At 46.2% G+C, this 12,784-nt stretch overlaps 1 protein-coding gene across 3 annotated transcripts in view; it reads left to right on the forward strand.

Annotated features, from left to right (window-relative positions):
* The window catches only part of st3gal3a (ST3 beta-galactoside alpha-2,3-sialyltransferase 3a), a 33,369-nt gene extending 20,661 nt beyond the window's left edge, over positions 1-12,708 (forward strand). For all 3 annotated transcript variants that reach the window (XM_056414640.1, XM_056414642.1, XM_056414641.1), the window contains 3 exons: positions 5,081-5,227; positions 5,606-5,752; positions 10,271-12,708. In XM_056414640.1, the coding sequence (XP_056270615.1) occupies positions 5,081-5,227; positions 5,606-5,752; positions 10,271-10,375 (399 nt within the window). In that variant the 3' untranslated portion in view covers positions 10,376-12,708. The remainder of the gene's footprint in view (positions 1-5,080; positions 5,228-5,605; positions 5,753-10,270) is intronic.
* Positions 12,709-12,784: the final 76 nt, after the last annotated feature.

Genomic DNA, 12,784 nt, shown 5'->3' on the forward strand with positions numbered 1-12,784 from the left:
ATACCTTGTGACTGAGGTCGCTACCACAGCGTTGTCTGTATTTTCGTCTTATAACTTTAACCCTTTCGCAGTGTGTTTCACGAGTAACATTTTGTTCACCTAAAAATATCTTATTCAACGACCAATTGTACTTTGCTTCTCCGTCTTGTGTCACTTCTGGTTGCGAAATAACGAAGATGTTGACCGTCGTAAACCAAAATGTCGATCACCAAAAACCAAGAGGAAAAAAATGCTGAACTCAAGGCTTCAAAACCGTAGTCCATAAACCGATGGTCGACGTCACGGCGACTGCCTCCTCTTCTGATGATATGGACTCATGTTAGTTGACTTTGACTATCATTGAAGGGATGTGAGACCTGCTGGTCATTTGAACCCATCTGCTGGGTTTCCACAGACTGCTGTCCTACCTGTGCTGCCAGCAGAGCAGCGGTTTTGGGTTTCCTGCTTGAATATTTCAATTTCAATTTCAATTTCAAGTTTTTATTGTCACATCCCCTTTTATACAAGTATAATCGGTTCGTGAAATTCTTATGTGCAAAACACCCGACAGCAGTAGCAGACTAAAAAAAAGAATAAGAATGAGAATAAACTATACAATATAATATCCACACACAAAAAAAGAAGAAAGTATTAACAATATATATATAAAACAGTGTAATAGAATATACATCATGACAATATATATATATAAAACAATGTAATAAAATATACACTTTTTTGAGACTATATATATATATATGTATATACATACAATATATATATACAATATATATATATATAAACAATGTAATAAAATATACACCATGGCCATAGATATTCACAGAATATGTTCTGGTGTGTAGTGTTAATGAGGGTCTCAGTCCTTGTTCAGCAGCCTGATGGCCTGACTGAAGAAGCTGTCCCTCAGTCTGTTTGTGCGGCACTTGATACTGCGGTATCGCCTGCCTGACGGTAGAAGGGTGAACAGTTTGTGGCCGGGGTGGTTATTGTCTTTCATCATCCGTTTGGCCCTGGCCACGCACCGCTTGGTGTATATGTCCAGGATGGAGGGAAGCTCACCTCCAACGATGTACTGTGCCGACCGCACCACCCTCTGTAGTGCCCTACGCTCCAGGGCGGTGCAGTTCCCGTACCAGACGGTGATGCAACCTGTCAGAACACTCTCGATGGTACTGGTGTAGAATGATCTGAGGATGCAGGGGGCCATGTTGAATTTCCTCAGTCGCCTAAGGAAATACAGGCGTTGTTGGGCCCTTTTCACCACGTGAGTGGTGTGCGTGGTCCATGTGAGGTCCTCGGAGATGTGCACGCCGAGGAACTTGAAGCTGCTGACCCTCTACTGCAACTCCGTCTATGGAGATGGCGGTGTGCTCTCCTCTCCGCTTCCTGTAGTCCACGATCAGCTCCTTGGTCTTCTTGACGTTGAGGACGAGGCTGTTCTCCTGGCACCACTGTACCAGTGATCCAACCTCCTCCCTGTAGGCTGTCTCGTCGTCGTGGGTGATCAGCCCCAACACTGTTGTGTCGTCAGCAAACTTGATGATGACGTTGGAGCTGTGCATGGCCGTGCAGTCGTGGGTGTACAGGGAGTAGAGGAGGGCTCAACACGCATCCCTGAGGGGCTCCCGTGTTGAGGGTCAGCGGCTCTGAGGTGGTACCGCCCATCCTCACCACCTGGCGGCGGCCCGACAGGAAGTCCAGTATCCAGCTGCACATGGTAGAGTGCAGGCCTAGACCTCTGAGCTTGGTGTCGAGCTTGGCGGGAACAATAGTGTTGAGCGCTGAGCTGTAGTCCACAACCAGCATTCGCACACAACAGTTCCTCCCTCCAGGTGGGAAAGGCGGTGTGAAGTGCCATGGCAATTGCGTCGTCGGTGGATCTGTTTTGACGATATGCAAATTGCCATGGGTCCAGCGTGGCAGGCAACATGGAACAAATGAAGTCCTTGACCAACCTCTCGAAGCATTTACTGACAATCGAGGTGAGGGCTACGGGTCTCCAGTCATTCAGGCAGGTTACCTTGGGGTGTTTGGGGACAGGCACAATGGTGGACATCTTGAAGCTCTCAGGAACAACAGCCTGGGACAGGGAGAGGTTGAAGATGTCTGCGAAGACTCCTGCCAACTGGTCTGCACATGCTCTGAGCGCCCCGGGATGTGGTCGGGACCTGCTGCCTTCCGGATGTCCACCCGCTTGAAGGCTCTGCGCACGTCGGCCTCTGAGATGATCAGCAGGCTGGTCTCCTCGGCGGCGCTGCCTTGGCGGGCTGCCGTTCACGTCGAACCGAGCAAAGAATGTATTTAGCTCGCCTGGGAGGGAGGTAGAGGAGTTCTCTTCACCGCTGGTTCTCCCTCTGAAGTCCGTGATTGTCTGTAGCCCTTCCACACACCTCTCACGTCATGGCTCTTGAGCTTCTCCTCCACCTTGTTCCTGAACTCCCGCTTGGCAGAGCCGATGGTCTTACGGAGGTCGTGGCGGGCTCTTTGTATTCCGCCATATTCCGAGTCAAAGGCGGTGTTACGCGTCGGAGTGCAGCGCGAACATCGCCATTTATCCACGGTTTCTGGTTGGGATAAATCCGAACCGACTTGGTAGGAACAACGTCATCTATGCATTTCTTGATGAACCCGGTGACTGAGGACGCGTACTCACTGGCGTTGTTGTCCGACGCGACCCTGAACATATCCCAGTCCGCACGTTCAAAACAGTCCTGTAGCATAGACTCCGATTGGTCCGACCAGCGTTGCACTTCCTTCACAGCGATTGGTTGCTGCTTAAGCCTCTGCCTGTAGGCGGGAGTAGTTGGATGGGCGGTGGTCCGATTTGCCGAGCGGTGGGCGGAGGAGGGCTTTGTATCCATCCCGGAAGGGAGTGTAGCAGTGGTCAGAATCCGCTCCCCTCGTGTTGCTTTTATGTGTTGGTAGAACTTGGAGAACTTTCTTCAGGTTCGCTTTGTTGAAGTCCCCCGCCACAATGAAAGCAGCCTCGGGGTGTGCCGACTCCTGCTCGCTGATCGCCCGTAGAGTTCCTTCAGCGCTATGTCCGTGTTAGCTTGAGGCGGAATGTACACAGCAGTTACGGTGACTGCTGTAAACTCCGCGTAGCCAGAATGGTCGACACATGAGCATTAGGTACTCCAGGTCCGGGGAACAGAACGACTTGAGAGTATGTACATGACTTTGGTTGCACCAAGATCTGTTTATCATGAGACATACCCCTCCACGATCTTTACCAGAGAGAGTCTTTGTTCTGTCCGCGGTGGACGGAAAATCCTGCCGCTCGATGGCTGAGTCGGTAACATCCTCCGACATCCATGTCTCCGTAAGGCAGATGATGCAGTTGTCCTTAGTTTCGGTGGAATTGAATACGAGCCTGTAGCTCGCATAGCTTATTGTCCAAAGACTGTACATTTGCCAGTAAAATGGTGGGTAGTGGGGTCGATTGGCTCGACGTCTCAGCCTAACCAGCACGCCAGCTCGCTTCCCCTCCGTCGGCGACGTTTGCGTGAGATCGCGCCTAAAATGGACGGAGATAGTTCCGCTACTGTTCCTGGCGGGACGTCCGAGTAAGAGTTGAAAAACTCTGGTAGGCGGCGAGCAACTGCCGATCCAATCTCCAGAAGTGTGCATCTGTCGTACGTTAACCGGCTGCTAACGTTTTGTGCAAAAATAGTCGCAATAAGAAGAATAAATATAAAAAAACTGCTACAAAATCCGGGAGCTCGCAACACAGCGGCCATCACGTACGGCGCCATATCGTGTAAAAAGGTCTCAGTCTGACAGGATTACCACCTGATCCGCCAGTCAGAGCTCACAGTCTAACAGGGCAACATCGCTATGCTAGTAAGCTCATAGCTCATATCACTGCTGTTAGGTTTCTTCCTCCTCTTCGCTCCAGCATACCTGAGAACTGAGAGGCAGGTATCCCAGTAACCGTTCATAAACAGACATCAGGACTGCCGGGCAGGCTTCTGGTAATGAGGGTAATGGCCCCCAGGTATTCTGATACAGGGGCTTCCTTCCCTGACTGGCTTTGTTTGCTCCGCTTGTTTTTCATCGACGTTTTAATGGCGCTGACCTCTCCCGAGGCCTCAGCTCAAGCTATTGCTTAAGCACCATCATATTTTCCACCCCAGTCCACTTTGCACACCATCCTGCCAGGCAATGGTAGAATATGAATGGTTATTCACCAGTAACACATATGATGACTGATATATCTGTCAATGATGATGTCGTTTGTTTCGCTGAAGAGTTTTGTACATTGTAACAGCAGAGAAACAAAGTTAACTCAAACATTGTAAATCTTTTCTAAATGACATGATCAGTTAGTCGAGGCTACTAGTGATCCGTGATGGATAAGTGGGGCCGGGCCAATATGTTATCTGGTTTTACTTTATATATTTGTATCCGCACAAAAGTCGCAATAAAGGTCAGTACATAAATGCTAACAGCATGATTGAAGTCATTGAGAATCGGTGTCTGTAAAATGTCCCACTCATGACATACTAACAGTTTTTAAGAGCGAACATGTTCGCAAACAGTTCTCTATTCACACATAACAACGAGCCCAATATTCACTCTTTTCTCACTTTGTTCTATTTTTCGTTTCCAACAATCTTCTAAAAAATAACTGTCTGTGTAGCTGCTAAACGCTTCACTGTATTGACCAGCATACATTCCCAACGTGTCTGCTATGCAGGTCGTGGGCTTCTGAACGCGTTCACTCTCAGAACAGCTGCTTGCTGTTGGTGGAACATACATTCATGAGAAGTGTGAGACTCTGCTGTAAAACCATAACGATGAGAGGAAAGAGGCTTCAAAGCCTTTAAATGATTAGAGAGAACAAATTAAAGTTAGTAAGGAATAGTATTGAAATCTGTATTATTTAAATTGTTATTTATATGATTTTTGTCTATTTCTAACTTTTCTGAAGCAATATGCTGTTTCAATGTGCCCGATAAATCTATTGGAAATTACTTTCACGTTTCTTTAGATGTTGTATTCTTTCCGTTGTGAACAGTGGTCCAACTGAATGTGTACAATATGCGGGTCACACTCATGTCCTCACTCTGTGTCTCAGCGCAGCACTGATGGGTTCTGGAAGTCGGTGGCCAGGTACGTTCCGAGGGACCCCGTGGACATGCGCATCCTGAACCCCTACTTCATCCAGGAGGCCTCCTTCAAGCTCATTGGCCTACCTCACAACAACGGACAGATGGGCAGAGGGGTGAGAGACCTCCTGACCGCCACTTTCCTTTCAGCTCTCGGCTTGAGAAGTAGCAGCAACAGCGTGAGCCGTTTCACACGCGGGCGGCGAGCGAATGGTCGGGACCGGAGCCTCTGGTTGCCGACTCCACTGTCTGTCTGTTTGCATTACTGAAGCCTCTGTGAACACACAGCAGACGCTTCAGGGCCCCGAACAGTCTGAAAACAACATGTGACCATTAGGCTGTTATAAATAGTACCATTCTTCAGATTTCACATCTGTAAGATCTCCACACAATAACGAGAACAGTTCAAATAACGCCGGTCACTACATGCTCCACATGTTCTGTGATCTAAATCATGGCCCCCTTTCAAACACATTATGTTTTTCTTTCTCCAGAATATTCCGACCCTGGGGACGGTCGCCATAACGATGGCCCTTCATAACTGTGATGAAGTAGCGGTGGCTGGATTCGGCTACAACATGAGCACCCCCCACGCCCCTCTGCACTACTACGAGAAGATCAGAATGGTGGCCATCAAAGAGGTGATTGGTGGGGTCTCTGTGAAGGGTCCATGTGTCACATTTCTCGAAATCAATTCCAATTGTTTGATTCTCAGTACATCTGTGAGTCTTTTGTTCCTCTTAAAGTGCACCTTTTTCCGGTGATCGCATTCTCGGTTGAACTTTAACCACATATGGGTCTTCTTCACGTTGAGCCTTCTGCCTCATCAGATTGTCCAGATGGGACACAACCAATGTCTTTGGTAATCCATAACCCAGTTTAAATCCTTTGAGTTGGATCCGTTTGGGGAATAAAGCACGATACACTGACTTGAGGTGCATGTTGCACACCACGAGTCGCCCAACTGTTTATAAGAAGTGGACGAAGCCATCGTGATGTCAACTGTTTTGAGGCCCCAAGTAGCCGTTAACATTTTAGCTTTGCAACCCACAAACCGACGCGACCACGCCGCGGTAGAGCCGCAACGGCCTGTCAATCAGCTTTAACACATGAAACATAGACTTCTATACAACCACAGGAGTCACCCCCTAGTGGTCAGTAGAGAGAATTCAGGTTGAAGACCCTTCCACATTGGCTTCACTTGTCAGAACAGGAGGTTTCCGCCTGCTGCAAAAACGGGCTCCAAGTCCATTCAAACTGCAGCGTCCCCCAATCATATGGTTTCATTTCACCCTGTTCCATTTCATATGTAAAACAATAAAAGGCTAAACAACTTTATTTACATATTACACAAGTTTAGCAAATGCTTTACAGACATCAAATCAGAAAATAAGTATTTATTTATTTCTGCTTTTGTTAATTTATCAACCTATCCCTGTGGAATAGTGGAATATTTTTTGTTAACTTCTCATCTTAAGTGGATTATTATTTAACATTTACATTATTTGTTGAATCATGGTATTAATAAAAAAAAATACTTGATAGTAAGAGCTGAACTGTTGCTTCATTTATCTAATTTCCACTATCATGGAAAAAGTGGGCCGGTCTTGGGCCTGAAATTCCCGGTTCTGAAAAGCGGCCCCACTCCGGCCCTGCCGCGACACAACAAAGGTCAACCAGCGCCAGAGCAACACTGACCAGGCCTTACCTGCCTGTCCCTTTTGTCACTGGCAGTGTGAACACAGCATGAGACGGTCAGATGAGTCTAAAAAAGGCTGTCCTGTTAAATATACAGTATTGTTGTCGTTAAAATGTTCAAATGAGGAGAATTAGCTGCTGAAACCTTGGAGCCACTTTGTCTTTTTTTTTACGCAATAGTAGTACATTTGTGAAGTACTATTAGTTTCAACTTGATGACTCATCCCCTCCGACCTCAGGGCCCACTATTTCCGGGACGTGTTTACTCTTAATTGATTTAATACTCCCACACAATATCACAACCCTCTCAATGTGTTAACATTCTGACTGACCTGTCGACCAACATCTATTTGTTAGTTTTCGAAAGGTTTACGCTGAACTGTGACCTCTTCTCTCATCTGAAATGCCTCTCAGGAGGGATTTACCCAGAGTGCAGCGTAGAGGTCTTGGATTGTGTATAAAATCTCACGTGCAGCAACGTTGCAGGTTGCCAGTTTTTGAGAGCGGTCACGGCGCCCTACATACAGAGTCTGAACTCCCGCTCGCTCCACTTCAGCGCCTCACAGTCCCCGGCCTGCTCATAAATCACTCCGAGCCCAGGTTACTGAGACGGACACGCAATCCCCTTCATCCTATTTTCACCGACTGCCACGGACTTGTGTTTCAGCTCCAAGAGGCACAGAGCTGCTTGGCACCTGCACCCTGGCGTGTATAATGGAGACGGGAGAGAAGGTCGCTCATTTCTACGGCCCTCCGTTAGCCCACATGGACGGATCCAAGCAAACACCAACGCCACGATGTTTAGGATCTTTTATCTGAGAGTTGGTCAATTAAATGAGAACATTTGCAAGAGACACCATTTTAATTATGACTTAAATAATTAACACTTTGCCAAAGAAGAAAAAAGATCTTCATCAGCAACCAAACAGACGTTGTCAGTTGCACGGCTTAGTTTTCAGGTTGACTTTTTTTCTAAAAGGTCTCATTTCAGTCGATACAAAATGTAGGGTTTTAACTCGGTTTAGAACCCACCGAAAAAGCAACAGGTACACTCCTCAACTTTTGCTCATGGAAACACACAAAAAACAACCTTTATAATGTGTGACAAACTGAGGCCAAGCAGGCACCTAAATACATTCTTTAACCCTCCTGTCGCCTTAGGGTCATTTTGACCCGATTCAATGTTTCACCCTCCTGTTACCTTTATATTTACTAACATATTTTACCCTTTGGGTTCAATTTGACGCCAGCAATTAAAACCTCCAGAAAATTATTAGAATTAATATTGTTTTCCAAGTTTAAGTGTGAGGCACTTTATGTTTGTTTGTTGACTACCGAAAGAACACCGACATTAAACATTGAATGGGGTCAAATTAATCCTAAGGACACGGTATATTGATTCGGGTCAAATTGGCACCTAAATACATTCTTTAAAACAGTTTTAATGGTACTATACCATGGTATCTGCTGTATTAGGTCTTTTCCTATCTGAACTGTTTGATAAAAGGGAAACGTTACTTTTGTCTTGAGAACAAACTGAGTGTTAAAGGAGCTCTGTCCTCTCCTAGGGCTACTGAGGCCTGTTGGTTCCTCCGGCTCGATGTTTGACGCGCTCTGGTCTTCTGCTGCTTGCTGTTTGTTTCTGACAAATTGCCGCCGCCACTCTGAATGTTATTGATAGGTTTTAATGGTGTGCAGTCCGGTACAAAACAGACTACCAGCTCACCGCGATACGGTCAAAACCTTTTTCCCGTTCCGGGGTCAAAACACCTGCCGTCGCCAATTACATGGTGATTAATATGGTGATTAATACAGGTGTACAAAATACCTTCAACAGCGCCACCCAGTGTATACATAACACATACATGTACCTACAACATTTGGCTCTTACACTGAGAGTGGGGTCGACACAGCTGGAGCTAATCGTAAACTCGGGTGTAAAACCAGGAAGGGCCAGCTTCAGTGTCAGTGAATATTGTTGTATGGAGACTCGGAAGATTTTAAAAAAGGAGTATTGTTGGAGTCAAGACTCGGAGGATAAAGACAGAGTCTTTTGTTGGAGTCTTCGGGGGTGGCTGAGTCTAATATTGCTCTGTGAATGTGTTTCCCTTCCATACCTGTGTGTATGTATAAACTCTTAGATACTAGAGGCCTCAGACTCATTCACACCTTTACCGCAATCCCTCCTTTATTATCCATCCCACCCGTTCCTCACACACCCACCGCCTCACAGGGGGCGGGGCCTCTGGAACTGCCAGCTAACCACAAGGCAGACTTCATTTCTGTCTTTCTCCATAAACGTTCATTGTTATGCAGATGATACTCAATTATAGCTATAGATCAAGACAGAAGAGACCATCCAGGTCGCTAAAGTTCAAGCATGTCTTATAGACATAAAAACCTGGATGACCTGCAACTTCCTCATGTTAAACGAAAGAAAAACTAAAGTTATTTTACGAATGCCCCTCCCCCTCTCTTCCTCCTTCTGTTTACATGGATTGTTGTTGAGGTATGGATCGTGGTCCAGGCCCAGTACTCATTATTCATAAGTTCTGTCACTCATTGAGTGTGTTGTAACTCTGTAATGCTTCCTTCTGTACACATGACATCTATTGCTGTCCATCCGGGGAGAGGGATCCTCCTCTGTTTCTTTCCTGAAGCTTTCCTTCCCTTTTTTCCCCCTGAAAGTTTTTTTGCCGTTTTTTGGGGAGTTGTTCCTGATCCGATGTGAGGTCCTGGGACAGGGATGTCGTATGTGTACAGATTGTAAAGCCCTCTGAGGCAAATTTGTGATTCTGGGCTATACAAAATAAATGTAACTCCTGAAGAAACCCATCCTCAACCCGTTTAGAGTCAACAACTACAGACCTGTCTCTCTTCTGAGCTATCTTGAACCAAGTCTCCTCCTTTCTCCACCATAACAACCCCCACCAGTTAGAGGCAGGCCACTCAACAGAGACTGTCCTCCTTTCTGTCCTGGCTCCTTAATGGTGGAATGAACTCTCCATTGACATCAGGACAACAGAAAGTCTCCACATCTTCCACTGCAAACTAAAAACACATCTTTTCTGACTATAGCTTGAATAAAAAATAAAAATAAAGAGTACTTCAGTCGCACTTACTTATAGCACTTTGTAGTTTGGCTTGAAGAAATGTTACTATCTTGATTCTTGTCTTCTTGGCTACGTCCACTTCTTATAAAGCTTCAGCTAAATTAAACATAATGTTTTGTTTGATCTAGGTCAGTTTTCCTTAAGTAAAGGTTACAAAAGGCAGACAGATCAACCAACCAGCATCCCCATCCCAAGCCCCGCCAGAAAACGTTGTTTGATGATATTCCACCAATATTATGCTTAGTTTGCTGAAAAGGGAATTCAAACATAGAATACCTAAGTCTAGTGTGCTGTCTGCAAATAAATCCCCTCCCGTCCCATCCTCATGCTCCTCTGTCTCCTCTGCAGTCCTGGACCCACAACATATCGAGAGAGAAGGAGTTCCTGCTGAAGCTGGTGAAGGCTGGAGTCATCCAAGACTTGACCAACGGGATCTGCGGTGCGGGATGCTGATGGTCCTCGCTCAGCATCACGATGGATGGACGCAGCACTGTGGTCACCTTCCACCTGCTCCAGCGCCTGAGAGAGAAACTCAAGGCTCTGTCGGCCGTGTTCCCAGCAGAGAGCAGCAGCTGTCACATAAGACTGCAGTCAGTGCAGAGGGACAGGGTTTTAAATGAGGCTCATTGACGACAACACACTGCCCCAGTGTTGGATATTGACATATTGTAAGCAATTGGCCTCTGTATTTAGCTCGTCCTAGTTGCAGGTTAGTGTATATTCACATGGATTTGGTGCCCTGTGATGGGGTCCAGGCTGCCCTCCTACGAGAACGACTGCAGGCTGCGGAGGGGAGGATGAAGATGTTGGGTTTAAGTATTGAGCCTGTGCCAAGTTTACCTCTACAAGTGTCCTTCTGCTCACACCTCTGAATGTAATCTGCGTCAAACGTATCGTCTCGTTTTGACTTTTAAAAAAAAATGTCTTCCAGTTTCTGCGTTCAACAGGGTGCTCTGCACACTGCGTGATCCCACCGTCCTGGACCAGACACCCGTGGGTAGAGCCACTCGATATCAGAGCAACATGTGTGTAAGAAGTATGTATCAGTATGAAGCGAGAAGGCTGGAGAACGCATGAAAACCGTTCAAGTTTATTTGCACAATTAAAAAAATTCAAACATAAAAGAGATGACATATTATATAGTCTCCTCCTAAATACTGACAGCTCACCACACTGACTACTCGACAGATGCAGAAGAGTCACACTGTGTTTGTTCCTCGCGAGGCAGCGTGGCACTACGACCCGACCCGCAGCAGGAAGTGCAGGAATCCCCCCGGGAATGTACATATTTATTGGCTTCACTAATGTTTATGATAAGATGCATTTAATTTGCTCTTAACTTTGTCCTAACACATACACTGTCGCTCTAAAGTGTGGAATCAGCTGGTAAATTGATATTGTTCTTTACTTTAATTATTAAGTTTATTTAATAACTAGTATAACGTGTATTTTGGTGCCCTGTTAAGAATGTCGACTGGATCGCATCTGTTTCCAACTTTAGGTCGGGCGAATTGATCTGCTTGCATGACTGATGTGTGAATCATATCACAAACCTGCTCGTCACACAGGTTAGCTGGATTTAATTGTGGGGGATTTGACACGTCTGGAATTTTCTAATTCTTCAACGCTCACACTGAATTATTTTCCGGCTGTTATCAGAGCAACGCGTTGTGACAAGGTCAAGGTGAAGCCCAAACATGAAGTCAGTTTGAGATACAAATGACTATTATCATTATGGTCATCAAATCAAATGTTCCATAAACCCTGAGGCTGTGTTGGGACAGCATTTATATAGCGCTTTTCTCGTCATTGTGACCCCTCTAAGTCACCCATGGTGTCCCCCAGGGTCCAGTGCTTGGTCCCCTTCTCTTCATCCTCTACACGCTCCCACATGACAGATCCTCCACCGCTATTGCCTTCAGTTGCACTGTTATGCTGATGTTAACTTTACCTCTCCTCCAAGACCATCACTGCTGCCCCATGTCAAGCACATTACCCAAACAGCCTTCCTCCACCTCCGTCACGTAACAAGGCCCTCGACAACCTGGCTTCCCCTGACCTGTCTGACCTCTTCCATCAGCACCGCTCCCTCCCCAGGCCTCAGGTCCGTTGATTTCAACCTCCTGCAACTTTTGAAAACCAAGCATCAAAACTGGGGTGACGGGGTGTTTACAGCGGTCGCCTCCTCTCCGGAACTCTTTCCAAAACCACATCAAAAAAGCCATCGCATTGTCGACAATCTAAGAGTCCCTCATTAGAATCTTGTGTTTTTGAAAAGCGCTATATAAACCTGATGTATTATTACGACACAAGCCAGCATGTTTTACATGAAGGCAGCAGGGATCCTACCATCCAAAAATGGCTTGAGGTGCGCCGGATGCCGGTTTGGCGTTGCTGTGGCCTGAGCAGTGTTGTGCTGATGCTGGCTTCAAACTCACTGTGATCTTTCGCTCTTCTAATCAATGCCCAACACCAAAACGTCCCCCACAATCTCTTCACTCGGCCCTGCCCAGGGCTGCTTTCTCAGGCACCCAGACATCAGACACAGTCGGTGTTATTAAAGACATGAATTGAGCTTTATGAATCTATCACTTTATTCACTCAAATCAACTGTCTCGTGAAATTTGTTTGTGTTGCTTTGTGCCCTCTGGCAATGTGTGTGCTCACCTCGCTGTCGGTTTTTGTGGACTTGACGCTGGTCAGATGCTCGAGCCAAAGTATTCATATATTTATTGTAGGCTGTGCAAAAGAACGTATTAAATAATAAAGATATAAGTGATGCTGTATTCTTAACGTCTGTCGTTTTCTTTTTCTAACATGTGGCATAAGAATCGTTCAAAGTGTAAGATTGTGTTTTTGAGA

The sequence above is a fragment of the Pseudoliparis swirei genome, chromosome 5 (genome assembly GCF_029220125.1).
Source record: "Pseudoliparis swirei isolate HS2019 ecotype Mariana Trench chromosome 5, NWPU_hadal_v1, whole genome shotgun sequence".
NCBI classification, from domain to species: Eukaryota; Metazoa; Chordata; class Actinopteri; order Perciformes; family Liparidae; genus Pseudoliparis; species Pseudoliparis swirei.